Source organism: Furipterus horrens, unplaced genomic scaffold, assembly GCF_987537825.1.
Source record: "Furipterus horrens unplaced genomic scaffold, mFurHor1.1.pri manual_scaffold_7, whole genome shotgun sequence".
Classification (NCBI taxonomy): domain Eukaryota; kingdom Metazoa; phylum Chordata; class Mammalia; order Chiroptera; family Furipteridae; genus Furipterus; species Furipterus horrens.
In genome coordinates this window covers 53302269-53318805 of record NW_028327177.1, presented here as the reverse complement: position 1 = coordinate 53318805, position 16537 = coordinate 53302269, and the positions used below count along the sequence as shown (strand labels likewise).

The 16537-nt window shown below is 31.5% G+C and overlaps 1 protein-coding gene across 1 annotated transcript in view; it reads left to right on the top strand.

Annotated features, from left to right (window-relative positions):
- The window catches only part of SNTG1 (syntrophin gamma 1), an 850024-nt gene extending 846077 nt beyond the window's left edge, over positions 1 to 3947 (top strand). Inside the window, exon 19 of the mRNA XM_090283711.1 lies at positions 3768 to 3947. Within this exon, the coding sequence (XP_090139837.1) occupies positions 3768 to 3926 (159 nt within the window). The 3' untranslated portion in view covers positions 3927 to 3947. The remainder of the gene's footprint in view (positions 1 to 3767) is intronic.
- Positions 3948 to 16537: the final 12590 nt, after the last annotated feature.

Genomic DNA, 16537 nt, shown 5'->3' with positions numbered 1-16537 from the left:
TGAGGATATGTTTATTGATTTTTAGATAGAGAGAGGAAGGGAGACAGGTGGTGAGAACCATTGGTGTGAGAAAGAAACATTGATTGTTTGCCTCCCATGCACACCCTGACAAGGGATGGAACTCATAAATTAGGTATGTGCCCTCACCAGGGATTCGACTCACAACCCTTTGGTGCACAGGATTATACTACAACCAACTAAGCCACCTAGCCAGGGCTAAATTTTTAAATTTTCTTTATGTAATCTATTTCATTTTTATACTGTTATGTTAAAAAATTGGTAAAAAATGTTGCTTGAGGTTATTTCAAATTTTAAAATTTATTAAGACTTCCTTAATGGCCTATCATGTAATCTATCCTAGAGAATGTTTTATGTACCCTAGAAGAATGTACATTCTGTTCCTTTTGTATAGGACTTGCTGTTACTTCATTTCATCTAATGTGTTATCTGAGGATCATCTTTCTTTATTGATTTTTCATGTGGTGATCCATCCAATGATGTAAGCAAGGTATTAAAGTCTCCTGCTTGTATTATATTGCTGTCTATTTCTCCCTTTAGTTCTGTTAATATCTGTATATATATGTATGTGTATATATGTGTGTGTGTGTATATACATATGTATATATATGCTCCCTAATTTCTTAATCATTGGAAAAACATTATGGACTTTACCTATTGACTTACATTTTTCTGCTCAGTTAGGGAAAAATGACTCTTAAAGTTCACTATATATATTTATTTTGTGATTTCTTTCCACCCAGGTACTTATGAACCCATTCTTATGAGTTTTTTCCCTACCACTGTTCCATAAAAATTGTTCCTGTAAAGAATAAAAATGACATCCATGTTATTAAATTTAATGTTCATTTCCAGTTGCCTTTATACCAATTTTTTTTTCTGTCTCTCATTTCCTTGGCAACTACTGCTCCCTTTTTTCTACTGCCTCTTTCTTATTTTCTACATTTTTACACTGTAGAATCTCAGGAATTAATTCTTAGTTCTTTTTTCTACATACTCTCTACACCTTGATCTTCTCACTCAGACCATAAGTTTACTTATCATCTACACACTGACAGAGCCTACATTTTTATTCCCATCCCTAATTTTCCCTTAAATTTATACTAATCTATACAATTATACATTTATCCCTTGCAATTCTAATTTGCTCTCAATTGCAGCATATCCAAAACAAAATTTTTGATCTTTTATGCCAAACTCATGTTTCTCTCAAGTCCTCCTTTGTAGTAAACGGCAACTCTCTCCTTCCAGTTACTCAACCATAGATTTTGGAATCACCTTTACTCAACTTAACTTTAAAATTCTACATCTTTTCTCATTGAGAAATCTTTAAACCTCTTCTCTTTTTAAAAAAAAAATCTTATTCCAAAAATGCTCATTATCAACAGTATAGCCAAAATTATCATTTTAAGACTTATGTCAATTTTTTTTGCTTCTCTCCTAAAGAATCTCCAGCAATTTTCCATCTCACTCACAGTAAAGTTCATAAAAGTCCCACATGGCACCACCAATTCTTGCCTGTGTTATTTCTTTGTCCTCATTTATGATTAATTACTATAATTGTTCCCTGCAACTAGAATGGAGGTCCCATCAGTACTTTTTTTGTTGTTTATTTGCTTACTACTATATATTTTCACCAAGAAAAACACTAAATTCATAGTAAACATCAACAGATATTTATTGATAAATAAATGATTAACTTTGCAAATAAGTTATGCTTAGGGAGATTCATGAGATTCAGAAGAGCTTTTTTATGATGAGATAGTAAATAACTAGGTAGAAGTCATCTGTGGATGCTCAGTATATAGATAAACATGTAGTTCTAAAATTCACATTATAAGGAGTAAAAGAAGGTTATTAGTTCTATAGAAGTAATAACTGAAGCCCAATGAGTAGATATAAGTGTCAAAGGTGATAATTGAGGCTGAGGAAAGATGAGTGATTTTGGACTCAAGATCCAAACAGGAACACATCTCTGCCTCCTGCTTTTTCTTTTAAATAGATATTTTTTGCCTACCACTCACTCCCCTGAGAAAAGGTGTAAAATTTTTAGTGCCACATAATTGGCATATAACTGTCCAGATGTGAATAAATGAAAATATTAATCATTCTAGCAATTTTGTATGTTTATATATTTATTTTAATAGCTACAATATAATGTCCATTTTATTAAATATGTGGCATAATTATTTTTGAGAAAAAGATATTTGTTATATTTTTGCCTATTTGCAAGTTTCAACAATATTCTTCCTTTTACCAGGAATGAATTGTATGTTTTTTGTTTTATGTTTTTAATTGTACACTGGCACATCTTATATTTTCCATTCTTTTAATATCTGGTGGACTTAATATGGGTTGACACATGAAGCATCAAAATCTGCAGCTGCATGCAGTATGCTGACTGCACAGAGAATGAAAAGGCGAATAGAGTTAAAGCAGGAGAAAACATGTTAGTAAACCAATAACCTATCATAGTACCACTGAAGTAGGTATTGTGAAAAATAAAACATGAAATAATGATGCAATAACTAAGATTATTTTTACATGGAAACTTTTTAGGACATTAGGATAGTTAACTGAAATATTTCCTCTGTTCTAGAATGTCAATATTTGCCATAAGAAACTAATTATGAAATATTGGTTTTTAAGGGAATTGCTGAGACAGGATGGCTATTCTTATCTATGTTATATTGACCTATAAATCTACATTGTGCTATATTGTAATCTTATGGCATGAACAGAGAAAATATTTGCAAAGTGAATTATTTTATTTAAATAGTTCCCTGATACACAAAGCTATTTAAATATGTCCTAAATGAATGAATGCTTTGTATTATTTTCAATTTCCACATACTATAAATTGCAAAACTACACTAATATGCACATCAATTATAATTTTGTATAATTACAAATATGTAATTATATAACAATGACATCATCAGTAATTTCATATGATTTATTATCCTCTTGTTTTCATTAAAAGTTTATTATATATACTTCATTAAGCATACATATGTATTTGTTTTCTCTCAATTCTCTTAGAATTAAAATAATATTATTGTTTATATTTTTGTGGATTTTTATGAAATATATATGTAACATAAGCTTTTAAAATCTATCCTAAACATTACCTCATGACTTTAATAGCAACCAACTACAACAATTTTAAAGTTATTACAACAATTAAAGCTATTTAAATTTAAAGTTAATAGAATGCTTTATTTTTTGAAACTGAACCCCATGGCTCCTAATGTCATGAACATTCTTATCTCCTTTCTGTAATTCATATTAGTGTTCTATGACAAATAATAGCTTACTCTAAAGAATAGTGAATAATGTTTTCTAAAAGCATTTCAATCCAAATTTATTATTTGATGTGTATACCAAAAAATAAAAATACTTTTAAACTACTCTTGTGGCTCTCTTTAGTTATACATTATCAATATTAAGATTTAATTAAGCCAAATACATATTTTATGCAACATTTATCAATATTGTAATGACTTTCATGAATGATAAGTATACCTAGCTTTTCAAGCTCTTTATATCACCATATTTTGAAGTAAATCTGTAATATATATAAAACATATATTAAACAAAAATTCCTACAATTACCAAACATTAGAAGTAATTTATTATAGTCAAGTTTATTGCATTTCAAAAATGTTTAGCTATGATCTACTTGTCTACTTACTGTCAATTTTTTAAAGAAAAAATTTTTTTCTGACCTATTTCTCTTTTCTTTTCAGGAGCTGGAATTTTCAAATCTGTTTGCTGTTCTTCACTGTATTCATTCATTCTTTGCTGCCAAGGTAGCTTGTTTGGACCCTTTCTTTTTAGGGAATCATGCTACTGCTTCTGCTGCTGCCAGTTCTGCTACTACAAGCAAAGTAAAGTATACAACTTGACATACTAAGCTTTGTATTGCCACTTACCATGACTATATAAATAGAATAAACAAATTCATTATTTTAGATCTTGGAGAAACAATAATATCATCAAATCAACAGTGAAGTTAATAAAATTTCAGCAGAAAAAATAATGGTCATAGGGGATTTCAAAAGCATTTCTATTTTGGAAGGCATTTGTGAATAATGCTAAATGAACAGAATAGCTTGATCTCATTCAGTTGATTTGTACTGGTGTACTGCTTTCATTAAAAGTAGAGAAAAAAAGAATGAATGGTTTGAATTATGTAAATAATATAAGAATTGTAAGCTATCTATAAATAAAAATACCAATTAAATGGTTATTTCTGTATTTTAGATTATTTTGTATGCAAAATATATGTTGGGTCAGATCATGAACTAATAATGCCCTATAACTGTATTAAGTATGGCCTACAAAGGCAAAATACCATATGGCAACAAGGACACTAGCATGCAAAAAATCTCATCACAGGAAAAGACAACAACACTTTTTTGCTGATGTAGATTTCTCCTTGTATTCTCATTTCATGATTTGACACTGGCACTCTAATTTTGTTTATCTTATTGTAAAGTATTCTCAAAAATTGCAAAACGATAATAACATTGACCTATGATAGACACAATGTGAAATTAACCATTTCCTCCTTGAATCACTTATACTAAATGTTTTGTTCACTGCCAGTGTCAAATATGCCAAAATGTGTTAATTTAACTATGAATGAAGGAAACATTCATGAACATATTGTTCTGCCCTTCATTTAGGAAGATTTATATTTTATGTAATAAAATTATTTTCAAATTAATGTTTCAAAGTTTTCAGTGACTCCAAAACTTTTTAGAAAAACATAATATCAACAACTGTGGTGTGAGAAACAATTCTTTGTAATCCTAACGGTAGCTAATGGTGAATTAAAGTGTTTCTAAAAAGCAATCTCAAACTATTACTTATGTTAGTTAAATTAAATTTTTCATGCTAGTAATATTTGATGATAAAATAAGGTAAGATACAAAAATAAAATAAAAAATGTCTATCTTACCATGTCATAAAAAGTTATTATATAACTGCAAACAGTGGGGGTTAGGTTAGGTATATTTTCTAAGGAATTCTAGATGTGAAGAGGCTGGATATTCGAAAGCATTGGGTTGGAGTTGTGTGCACACAAGTTAGATTCCAAATATTACATTAACTTTTGTATAATGTGGAAAACTCTTTCTGTCCTTCACTATAGCTGTACTGAGATCTGCTTTTAAATAACAATCTTCCTACTTAAAAAGAAAAAGAAAAAAAAAAAGCTTTCTTATTAACACATGTACCCAACTAAAAAAAAAATTGGATATTTCCTTGTGAAAATGACAAAGTATCTAACAAGGTACTTTGATATATTTTGTGAATTAAAAAAAATCACTTAAAAGGGAAAAATAATTTGTAAAAAGACACTACCATTATAATTTAGAAATTAACATCCAACTATTTCTATAATCATAGATTATCAATTTACTTTGCATCTGATTAATTCTGAGTCACATTAATTTTTTTAAAGCAAGGTTCATAATTATACATGGGCAAGTGTTAAGTTGTTCCTGAGACATGTTATTAAAAGAAGTGTGGAAAAATCAACAATAATATAATTTATTGTGACCACAAAACTAACTACATATCTATAATTAGGGTAACACTGTAGAATTCCTTCTCAATAGATATCAGTCAATCACTAAAGTCATTCTAAAATAAGTCACCAAAGACAGGCTTTACTAACTGACTACTGTATTTAATGGAGAAAAAAATAGAAGGAGGCATCAGCCTTAGGATGTGAAGCTGTGGCAGCCTATTCATTATAGAATCTCTGCTACTAACTAGAGTTGTATCTCAGTGTGCCCCACCTTGAGGTAACATCTGTGTGTCCACATTGTGTTAATGTGGTCTACAGGAAATAACAAAATGGGCAAGTTAGCAAAAAAAAGTTTAAACTTTTATGTAAGTGTAATGTAATTATTAAAAAATTAATGTCAGATTTTTAAAAGTTCCATTTTAAAAGTACAAAAGGCTATTTATATAAATGTCCTTTTTGTTATATCATAAAAATATTCTACCCTGTGCTTACATGTATGATGAAGAAAAAGGTGCACAATGAGATATGTATGGGTATATACCTCCTTGTGTAACACAGACACACATGTACACACACACACACACACACATATATATACATATGTATATATAATAAAATGCTAACAGCATATTATATTAAAATATTTCAAATATATACACAATATCTTCAAATTTACATTAAAAGTGTAACTTGAATTAAAGTTTATGATAATACTACATTTATTTTTGATACTACTGATACAAAAAAAGGCCTAAATTGCTACATAACATAATTAATGGAGCAGCCACCTATTTAAAATATTATTCTGATTTTCCTTAGATAGCAGGTGGTATTTAGCATTTTCTTTTACAGTGAAAACATTAGCTACTGTCATTTGTTATAACTTGGATTAATTGAATGAGAAAGCTTAGGAATAAAAAATACTCAGTTTATTTATCATGTAATTTAGATTTAGAAGTATTAGATTTTCTCATATTAAAACCTAGCTTGTAGCAGAGCACATTTTAACAAAAGAAAGTTTAATTTTGTGTTAACCCTTCCAGTGCCTTGGTATATGTATGTGTACATTATGTGTATGTATATATGTACATATGAATATATGTATACATGTATATATACATACACACGTTTAAAGGGTTAGTTATAGTATGCATAGTTCAAGTTCAAAGAGAATATTGTATAATGGATACTAAGGTCAGAGAAAGGAGTTCAAATATTTTGAATTTTGCTAACTATCCTAGTAACATATTTTGCCTGATAAAAATACCAATTCATTTAAGCTAAAGTAAATTGAAGCAGGGGCATTTTAAATTTGTTATATTGCAAAAAGTATTTATTTAAAACTACTTTAATAGATAATATGTGTGTAATGTATATTCTAACATTTATCATCCGGCACTATTTCAAGGGAAAATAATAACTAATTATTTCTTGCCCATTTTTCCAAACTTATACCAACTTATATTTCAAAAGCTTTTGATCACAGAACTGTCATTTAGCAAGTAGAAAAGGAATTACTTGAAAATAAATGTCAAGCCCATGTTACCATGTAAGCAGAGAAAACAAGTTTGTAGATCGACATACCTCTCATCTACAACAAAGCTTGTTCATAACTTTTGTCTACATGGAATGTTAGCTTTGAGAGCATTTTGATTTATTATTGTGAAAAGTACTAACTTAAAAATTATTTAGAATTAAATAATTCTAGAAATCAGCAGTGTGGAGAAACTTTAAAAGCACATGGACAATCTTGTGCTTTACTTTTTAAGGTAAGTGTAGAGATTCTGATATTAATAACAAACATTTTTCCACTCTATTGCTGTATTATGAATTCTCCTTAAAGAATTGCTTTATTCATTCTTCTAAAACTGTTATTTATAATTTAGTATTATTTCTTAATATTTTAAAACCATAATCCACTTATTTGCACACTTGAGGTTGCTTTCAATGATAAATAAAATATTATAAATATTATATATTTTATAGATATTAAAATAAAATGAAAATACCATAAATATAAAATGTAAATGTATTTATTCCATTTTTAATTATTTTGGTGGTGTTTGTAAAAATAAATTAATATATGTGACAAGAACTTGTCACCTTGTTCTTTAGGTTTATTAATATATTACTAATAAAACTGTATCTTTTTTAATGAAGCATACTGGAAAATAAAAATAAATACTTTTTACTACATTTGTGCTTTCATTTATTGGGCTAGCTTATAAATTTCACATATTTTAAAAGCATATTCTTAAGAAACATAACTGCAATGAACAAGGCCAAATGTGAACTATCTGCTTTGGGAGCAGACCTCTTTGGACATGATCTGTTCTTATTAATCAATGTTTATGAAGAGTAGATATATGACCTCTAAAGGCTCTAGTAATTAAAGAAAGATGTTATTTGACAAATTACTAAAACAACCTGAGTTACAACTATTGAAAGCATAACAACTTTGATATCTTCACAATGGTCCATTATGAACTGAATCTATATTAAGTAGACTGGTCTGACAGGGCATCATTATCTGGTCATTTGTAACTAGAAGAGCTTATCATTTTATGTCATATAACACCACAGTTGTCTTTATGTAATTACAGCTTCATAAAAGTGATCCATAAATCATTTTAAAACAAGTCATATCTATATTATCACAGTAACCAATTGTACATCTTTCTAATTTTTGATATATTCTATTTTTGTTTTGAAAAAAATCTGAATAATTGTACATGCTCATCATAGGTATTTAAGCACTTGAAAAAGAATACAAGACACAAAACAAAACAAATAGATATTATATTAAATCTCACAACCACAAAAATATTCATTATTCATTTTAGATCAATTATTCCATACATATGTCCTTGTTTATATAGAGGTAAAAAATTAGTTGATGTACAAACATGTAGATTTAAATGCTTCTATAAATATATTCCCTCAAGAATACAATACAAATACATAACTGTGTTTAAGGGCTATATCTGAACAAAAATAGCAAAATGTGGATTTTTAAAAGTTAACTACATACAGTTACACTTTGATTAATGTGATGGTTGGAGTACTGACCCCTGTGCTGTCGGAAAGTTGCATATAAATTTTTAACTCCCCCAAATCTTAATTACAGTCATTCCTCGATATCTGTGTGAGGACTGGTTCCACGCCTGCCTGTGGATATCAAAATCCACCGATGCTCAAGTCCCTTATATAAAATGATGTAGAAAAATGCATAGAGCCAGCTCTCTGCGTCCACAGATTCCCACTGCAGATTGAAAGTATTCTTTTCAATATGATATTGGTCGAATCTGAGGGTGCAAACCTTGGGGATAAGAGGGCCGACTGCATATTTATTGATAAATATCTGCATATGAAGTGAACATGTGCGGTTCAAAACTGTGCTATTCAAGAGTTAACTGTATTAGCCAAAAGTGGGATTATGTGTATATTTTAAATGGCTTGTATCCTCAAAATATTCTTTTATTAATTTTAAAATAAATTAAGGTAAATTTTAAATACAGATAGTCAAACTCCTCAGAATACAGTTCTGTAAGTTTTAATGATGGAATCCAATCAAAATATGGAGCATTTCAGACTCACCGATATATTACTCAGTGTCATTTGTAGAGAGCCCCTTCTCTTAATCTCAACCTTTCAACTATTGATCTGTTTTCTGTACCCATAACGTTCCATTTGCAAAATTAAAATGAATAATAAGTCATGTTTTTCAATTACTCCCTTTTTTAATGGGGATCATTTTTCTTCATAAAGTCTACATCCTCTTTCAAGAGGAATAACAATTCTAATTATTGTCATTGTGTTCACAAATGTTCTATAACCACTTTTTCCCTTTGACCACTGGAAGGCTCTGTCAGAGTCACTTCCAACTTCCTTCAGAGTTTTCTAAGCATGAATCATATACTTCTCCTTACATGAGCTAGTATGAAGAGAAAAAAGAGAACACATTCCATTTAAGGAAAATATCACAATAAATGTTTTTGAAATCAAGGGATTACAAGAGTTTACATTTATGTGGACACAAGTTTTTAACATATTTTAATAAATACTAAAGAGGATAATTGCCAGATCATATAAGAATACATTCAGTTTTGTAAGAATCTGTCAAACTTTCTTCCAAGGTTGCTGTAGAATACTGCACTCCTGCCAGTAATGTATGTGAGTTTTTGTTGCTCCACATCCTAATCAGTGCTTGGTGTTCTCAGGGCTCCAGATTTTGGCTATTCTAATAGAAGTGTAGTGTTATCCCTATTTAACTATAGGTAGAATAGCATTTAAGTCCTCAGTGTGTAGTAGTTCCAACCCAAGTGTTTCAACTTGAAATTCCTCATCACTTTTGTGTTTGTTTGCTAGGGCTGCTGTAATAAAGTACCATAAACAGAATGTATTAAAACAATGAAGATCTATTAGCCAGTACTAGAGTCTACAAACCCAAGCTCAAGGTGTCAGCAGGGCCATGCTCCCTCTGAAGGCACTAAAAAGATCCATTCCAGATTCTCTCCTGGTACCTGATGGTTCCTTGGCTTATGGCAGCATAATTGAAATCTCCTGTGTGTGTGCCATTTGCGACAACATGGATGGAACTGGAGAGAATTATGCTTAGTGAAATAAGCCAGGCAAAGAAAGCAAAATGCCATATGATATCACCTAATACAGGAAACTGAAGAGCAACACAAACAAATGAACTAAATAGGCAAAGACTAGAATAGTAGTCAGTAGGGGGGAGGGGGGAGGGATAGAAGGGGGATAAGTAAGGGAAGGGTCTAGTCAAGGAACGTGTATGAATGACTCATGGACATGGACAACAGGGAGGGATATGATTGTGGAAGAAGGGATGGGCTGGGAGGGGGGAGCAATGGGGGAAAAATGGGACAACTGTAATTGAATAACCAAAAAAAAAAAAAAAAAAGACCTCAGTCCAAATGGATTAGGGGTCTGCCATACTCCATCATAACCTCATTTTAACTAAGTACATTTACAATGACACTATTTCCAAATAGTACCACCTTTGGAGGTATTAGAGTTAGGACTCTGGCCTATCCATTTTGAGAGAAACACATTTCAATACATAAAAATCCTTAAGATGATGGCTTAAATGATACTTATAAATGAGGCTCTTGCTCCCTTCTCTTCCATCAAAAACACTGAATTCTATCTTTCATGTATTTACAGCACTTAGCCACTTTTATTACTATGGTTTAATTTACCATCTCCCCCATTAAATTTAAGTTTCTGCGATGGCAGTGATTATATATATTTTGTTTACCTTTATACATTCATCATCTATCAACCATGCCTGGAACATGGAAAATACTTAATGAAAGGTGTTGTTAAATAATTTCTATAAAAGCAATAACCAAAAGTAATGTTCAAAACTGAAGTTCATGAAAATTCAAAAGTGACCACATTACACTTTTTTCATGATTATCCTGACATAATTGCTTTTTTCTTAAGAAAATATTTATTGGCTAGTTTGCTTTTATATGGAACTGCTAATAATATAAATAATAGTTGACAAAATAAAAAAACAAGAGTTAATATTCTTCGGTATTTTTTTTCTTTTTATATTTTTAGGTCTAATGTTTCTTGTCTTGCATTATGATTTTTTAAAGTATTTTCTACTAATATATAATGTCTGTTAAAATTTCTACATTGTCACTTTTTAAACTAATAAACAGTATGTATCTCTAGAGAATAAATAAATTATTTAGAGTGAAATTTTCTAAAAGCAAGTATAAAAGAAAAACCTTCAAAATCAAGGCATTTAAAGTAAACAAAAGGAAACATATAGAGATATAGGATCTCAGCTTACTAATTCTGTGAAATGCACTGTGAAAGATAAAAATAATCAGAATGACATCTAGAAAGGATAAATATCTCTGCTATCTAGCAGTGACCAGCTAATTTTAAAAAGAATATTCAAGACAATAGAAACTACTTCAAGTCTTCTCTTCTTGAGTTATAATTTTATTCAAAAGAATATGATAATTGAAAGTAAGGAATTTGAGTCAAATAACCCTAAATATGCTACATTGACATTTATAATTCAGTTTAAATTTATACTAACAAAAATAGCAGACCTCCTTTGCAACAGTTCCCATAAAATGATCCCTAAAAATGAGAAGTAATAATCACCTCTGTTAAAAATAGTCTATCTATTCTCCTTTTATATCAGATTACTTTTCTCTTTATACAAAACACTTAATGATAGTCATGTTTTAAAACACTATTGTGTGATAACCATGTGTAACTTACTTTATACTTTTTCATAAAAATATTGTAAATGAATTATAATATAAATCTTCTAGTCATTTACAAAAGCAAGTAAAACAAATAAAGCATTAGTAGTATTCAAATTTTTTGGAAAGTTTTGGGTTGATGAAAAAGATTGTTTAGTTTTTCCTATAAAATAAATTAAACAGTTTTCATTTTCATCAATAACTTTATTGATTTGGATATTTTGAATATTTTGGATATCTCCTGTATGGTATAATGTTGATTACTCTCAATCAATATCTTGATTTTGCAGCTATTAACTTCTACTGATGTATCCAACCATGAAGCATTGCCAATGAGAAATCTCTAGCACAGAACTTCGCAAACCACTTTTTACACTTTCAGTCATTCACAACAGCTTCTCCATACACTGCACAAATCTGTGTGTGTGTGTGTTTGTATGTGTTTTGACTTTGGTTTTTTTTACCTATCTTGAAGTAATAAAGCACAATATGCCAAAATGTTGCATATTTTCTTCCATCTTCAATATTAAAACAGCTATGCATCAAACCATCAATTTTGATAGGTTTCTTTTAAATGCACATTAAATGACAGCTGTCACACTACAGTATAAAAAATTGTTTCAAATTAAGTTAAAGACAACTAAACACTACTAGAGCCATCTTACAGAAAGAAACAAAGGAATATTTTGGCTAACCCACACTTAAATGAAATTTTAATGTCAGTAAATATTTAAAAGTAGGTATACTAGAAAAGTGAGTAGACATTTTTACTTTTTTAAAAATTGATTATTGGACATGGGATCAAAGGTCAGCATTGTTTTCAATGATAAATGTTTGGCCTTGTGGATTTCCCTGAGATGTTCCATTTCACAAACACTTTGTCTGGGATGCCTGACATCTCAAATTCATTGGATTACAACGAATGCATTTACAGTGGACTCTATGGCAAAATTAATAAGTAGATGTATCATCTTTCTGAGGGAAGATGCTTTTTATAAGTTGGGGATATATTACACAGAAGCTCCTGGTTGTGAGTAGGTTTAACAATCAAATGACAATAAGCCCAGCAGTTAGCAGGCAATGTAACAACAGGATGTCCACTGACTCTGGTCTTTTCACTATGACTAAACTGTACAACTCCTGGTTCTTTTGTGTTGAGTCAAATTGATTCCAATTTCTCCAGACTTCTTTCAGATGTATTTTCCCCATGCTTCTTTTTGACCAGAACCTTTAGAGCTCAGGGTGGGCTCCATTTGGAAACTCACCCACCAATTTGCATGGACAAGCTGGACTCACTCCAGGTTTAATTTCAAATGTCACATTTTTCAACAATTTTATTTCTGACACCACTCCTTCCCACCACCATCGCCAAGATCTTTGAGTTACATCTTATTGTCTTCTTTTTGTATATAAGGGAACTGAGAAAAATAACCTATTTATTTGCACAAGGTCAAGCCAAACGTAACTGAAAGAAGCCGGATGTGAATACAAGTTCCTTGGCTACTTGAAACATAAAATACAGACTAGCTAAAAAAGTTTGGACCCAAGAACAGGTCATATGTGTTTCAGACTGGGCACTGGAAAAATCAACAACCCAGAACACCAGTGAGCATGAAGAAGAAGAAGAAGAAGAAGAAGAAGAAGAAGAAGAAAGGAGAAGGAGAATAAGGAGAAGGAAATGGAGAAGGAGAAGGAGAAGAAGAAGAAGAAGAAGAAGAAGAAGAAGAAAAGAAGAAGAAGGAGGAGGGGTGGAGGAGAAGGAGGAGAAAGAAAAAAAAGTTTTTCTCTTCAGTCACATAATGTATTAAGGGGCAAACTAGTAAGACAGCATTTGGAAAGCAGAAATCATCAGTGAAAATAAATATAAGACAATAGATAGTATAAAAATGAAAGAAAGAGAAAATAGACTGAAAACAAATGAATAGGGCCTAGGTAATCTATAGGCATACAGGGGAAAAAAAGTCATTTAAATCTTAGAGAGAAAGCACAAAAAATGTGGCCGTATAAAATCATTTGAAGAACTGGTTGTTGAAAATTGCTCATATTTGCACTATATATATCCCCATATATAGATAGATTAGATCAATAGATGATAGATAGATAGGTAGATAGATAGATAGATAGATAGATCAAAATGAACTCCAAAGAGGATAAAGTCAAAGATCTCTATGGCAAAATATATCACAGTCAAACTGTATCAAAGTCAAAACACTATCATTGTTAAATTAAAGACAAAGAAGATTAAAACAACAAGAGATAAGACTCCTTGCCTATAGGAAAATAATAACAAATAATTAGAGTGACAGTAGATATTACTTCAATAATCATAGTGGCCAGAGGAACATTGCAAACTTTTCAAGTACTAAAAGAAATGAATTATCAATCTAAAACCTTATCCAGTAAAAATATCCTTCAAGAATAAGGAAGAACCAAGAAATTCTCACACCAAGTAAAACCATAAAAATTACTAACAACATAATCTTGTCCACCTTCTCAAAAAAATTAATAAAAATCATAATTTTATGATATTAGAAAATAAGAAAAAACAATAGAAATCATAAACATAATTAAATATAGCAGATTAACTTCTTATTTTGAGTTTTCTGATTATGAATGATGGTTGAGCAAAAATAATAACACTGGTTGATAACATTCTTAATAAAATATATTATAAATTAAGAATAATAGAGAGATGAAAAGAAAAGTGAGATGTCTACACTTCACTGTAACTGGTAAAAAACAACAGAAATATATATATATGTATATATATATATACATATATATATACATATATATATATTATAAAGGCATGATGTATTATCTACAGCACTTCAAAGAAAAAGCCATGCTGTCACTTACACTTAAGAACACTAGAGATAAAGCAAAATACAATTCCAAACAAATGTTTAAGTAAACTTCATCAAGGCAGAAAAAGAGAAAAATAAAATAAAGGAATGAAAAACAGAGAGAACATATAGAAAACAGTAAGTCAAATAGCATTTTGAAACCCCAACATATCAGAGCTTATATTAAATCATACAAATATACCAATTTAAAGGCAGAGATTGGAAGATTGGATTTTTTAAATGACCCAGTCATAGACTTTTTAGAAGAAATTCATTTAAAATATAGTGATTTAGATGTCATAGAAAAAGAATGAAAGTATATATATACCATGCAAAAATTAGGCAAAAGGAAATGAGAGGGTATATAATAATATCCAATAAGGCAGGCTTCAAAAGAAAAAAATTATTCATTGTCATCTGTAACTAAAAAATAAAAAAGATTAAAATCCCTAAAGACTCTGCCAAAAAGCATTGGAAATAATAAAAAAGTACAATAAAGTTGCAGGATACAAAAATCAATGTTCAAAAATACACTGTATTCCTATATATCAATACTAACAATAAATTTCAAAACAGAAATGGATAAAAATATCTACTTTTGCAATTGCAAAAAAAGAATAAAATACCTAGGAATAAACTTAACAATCGATGTGAAGGAACTATACACTGAAACTACAAAGCATTATTAAGAGATTGAAAAAGACACAAAGAAATGAAAAGATATTCCATGTTCATGGGTTTTAAGAATCAACATAGTTAAAAATGTTTATATTATCAAGATATGGCACCAGCTTGCGCTTTATGGCTCTGTGCAGGGAGGATTTAATAAAACGACAATGGCCTCTACTGGCCATTGATGCCAAACACTTCAGTTTTTCTCAGTATGCCACTGGTGCCTTTCAAGCTGCTACCCCAGTGCTGGAGGTCAGAGGAAGTGAGTCTGAGTAGGCTCTGCGGCTTCAGTTTCGCTGGGGAGGACACTCCAGCGTCATCGCAGGATGTCAACTCAACACGGGAGGAGACAGATACCGGTTATAAGCTCATCCGATTGGCGAAGGAAACGAGCGCCAGGGGTCTCCTCTGATGGTGGGAGAGGTCATCGCACCTCACTGGACAGCTACCGCCTGCCTCAAGCTGGGCAGCCCCAGCCAATTAGGTGCCGTCTCGCCATGGCTCACCTGCCCCACTGGGTGCGCGGGGATCAGAGAGGCGCCTCTCGAAAAGTGGGCCACAAAACACCCGCACCAGTTAATTCCAAGCAAACAACAAGAAAGAAGCCTCCAGCTCTTTGCCTCGCTAGCTGGAACATCAGGACCATGTGCCCCGGACTTACTGCAGACCTTCCGTGGATCAATGGTGCCAGGAAAACCGCTGTCATCGATAGGGAACTGGCACGACTAAACATCGACATTGCGGCTCTACAGGAGACCCGGTTGGCCGACAACGGAACTATCAGAGAAACCAACTACACCTTCTACTGGCAAGGGAAGTCTCTGTACCAACCAAGACAGCACGGTGCTGGGTTCGCTGTGAAGAACAAGCCTGTTAACTCCATAGAGCCACCCACAGGAGGCACAGAGAGATTACTTGCCCTCCAATTGTCAACAACTTTCGGCCCAGTCAGCATTCTTAGCGCGTACGCCCCAACCCTCTGCACCACCATCGAAGAGAAAGAACAGTTCTACCATACACTGGACGAAGCGTTATCCAAGATCCCTAGAAGTAACGCTCTCTATCTCCTTGGAGACTTCAACGCAAGAGTAGGAGCCGACCACATGGCCTGGCCCACCTGCCTTGGAAACTTTGGGAGAGGAAAGATCAATGAGAATGGTCAGCGACTGCTTGAGCTTTCGTGTCACCACGGCCTGTGCGTGACAAAC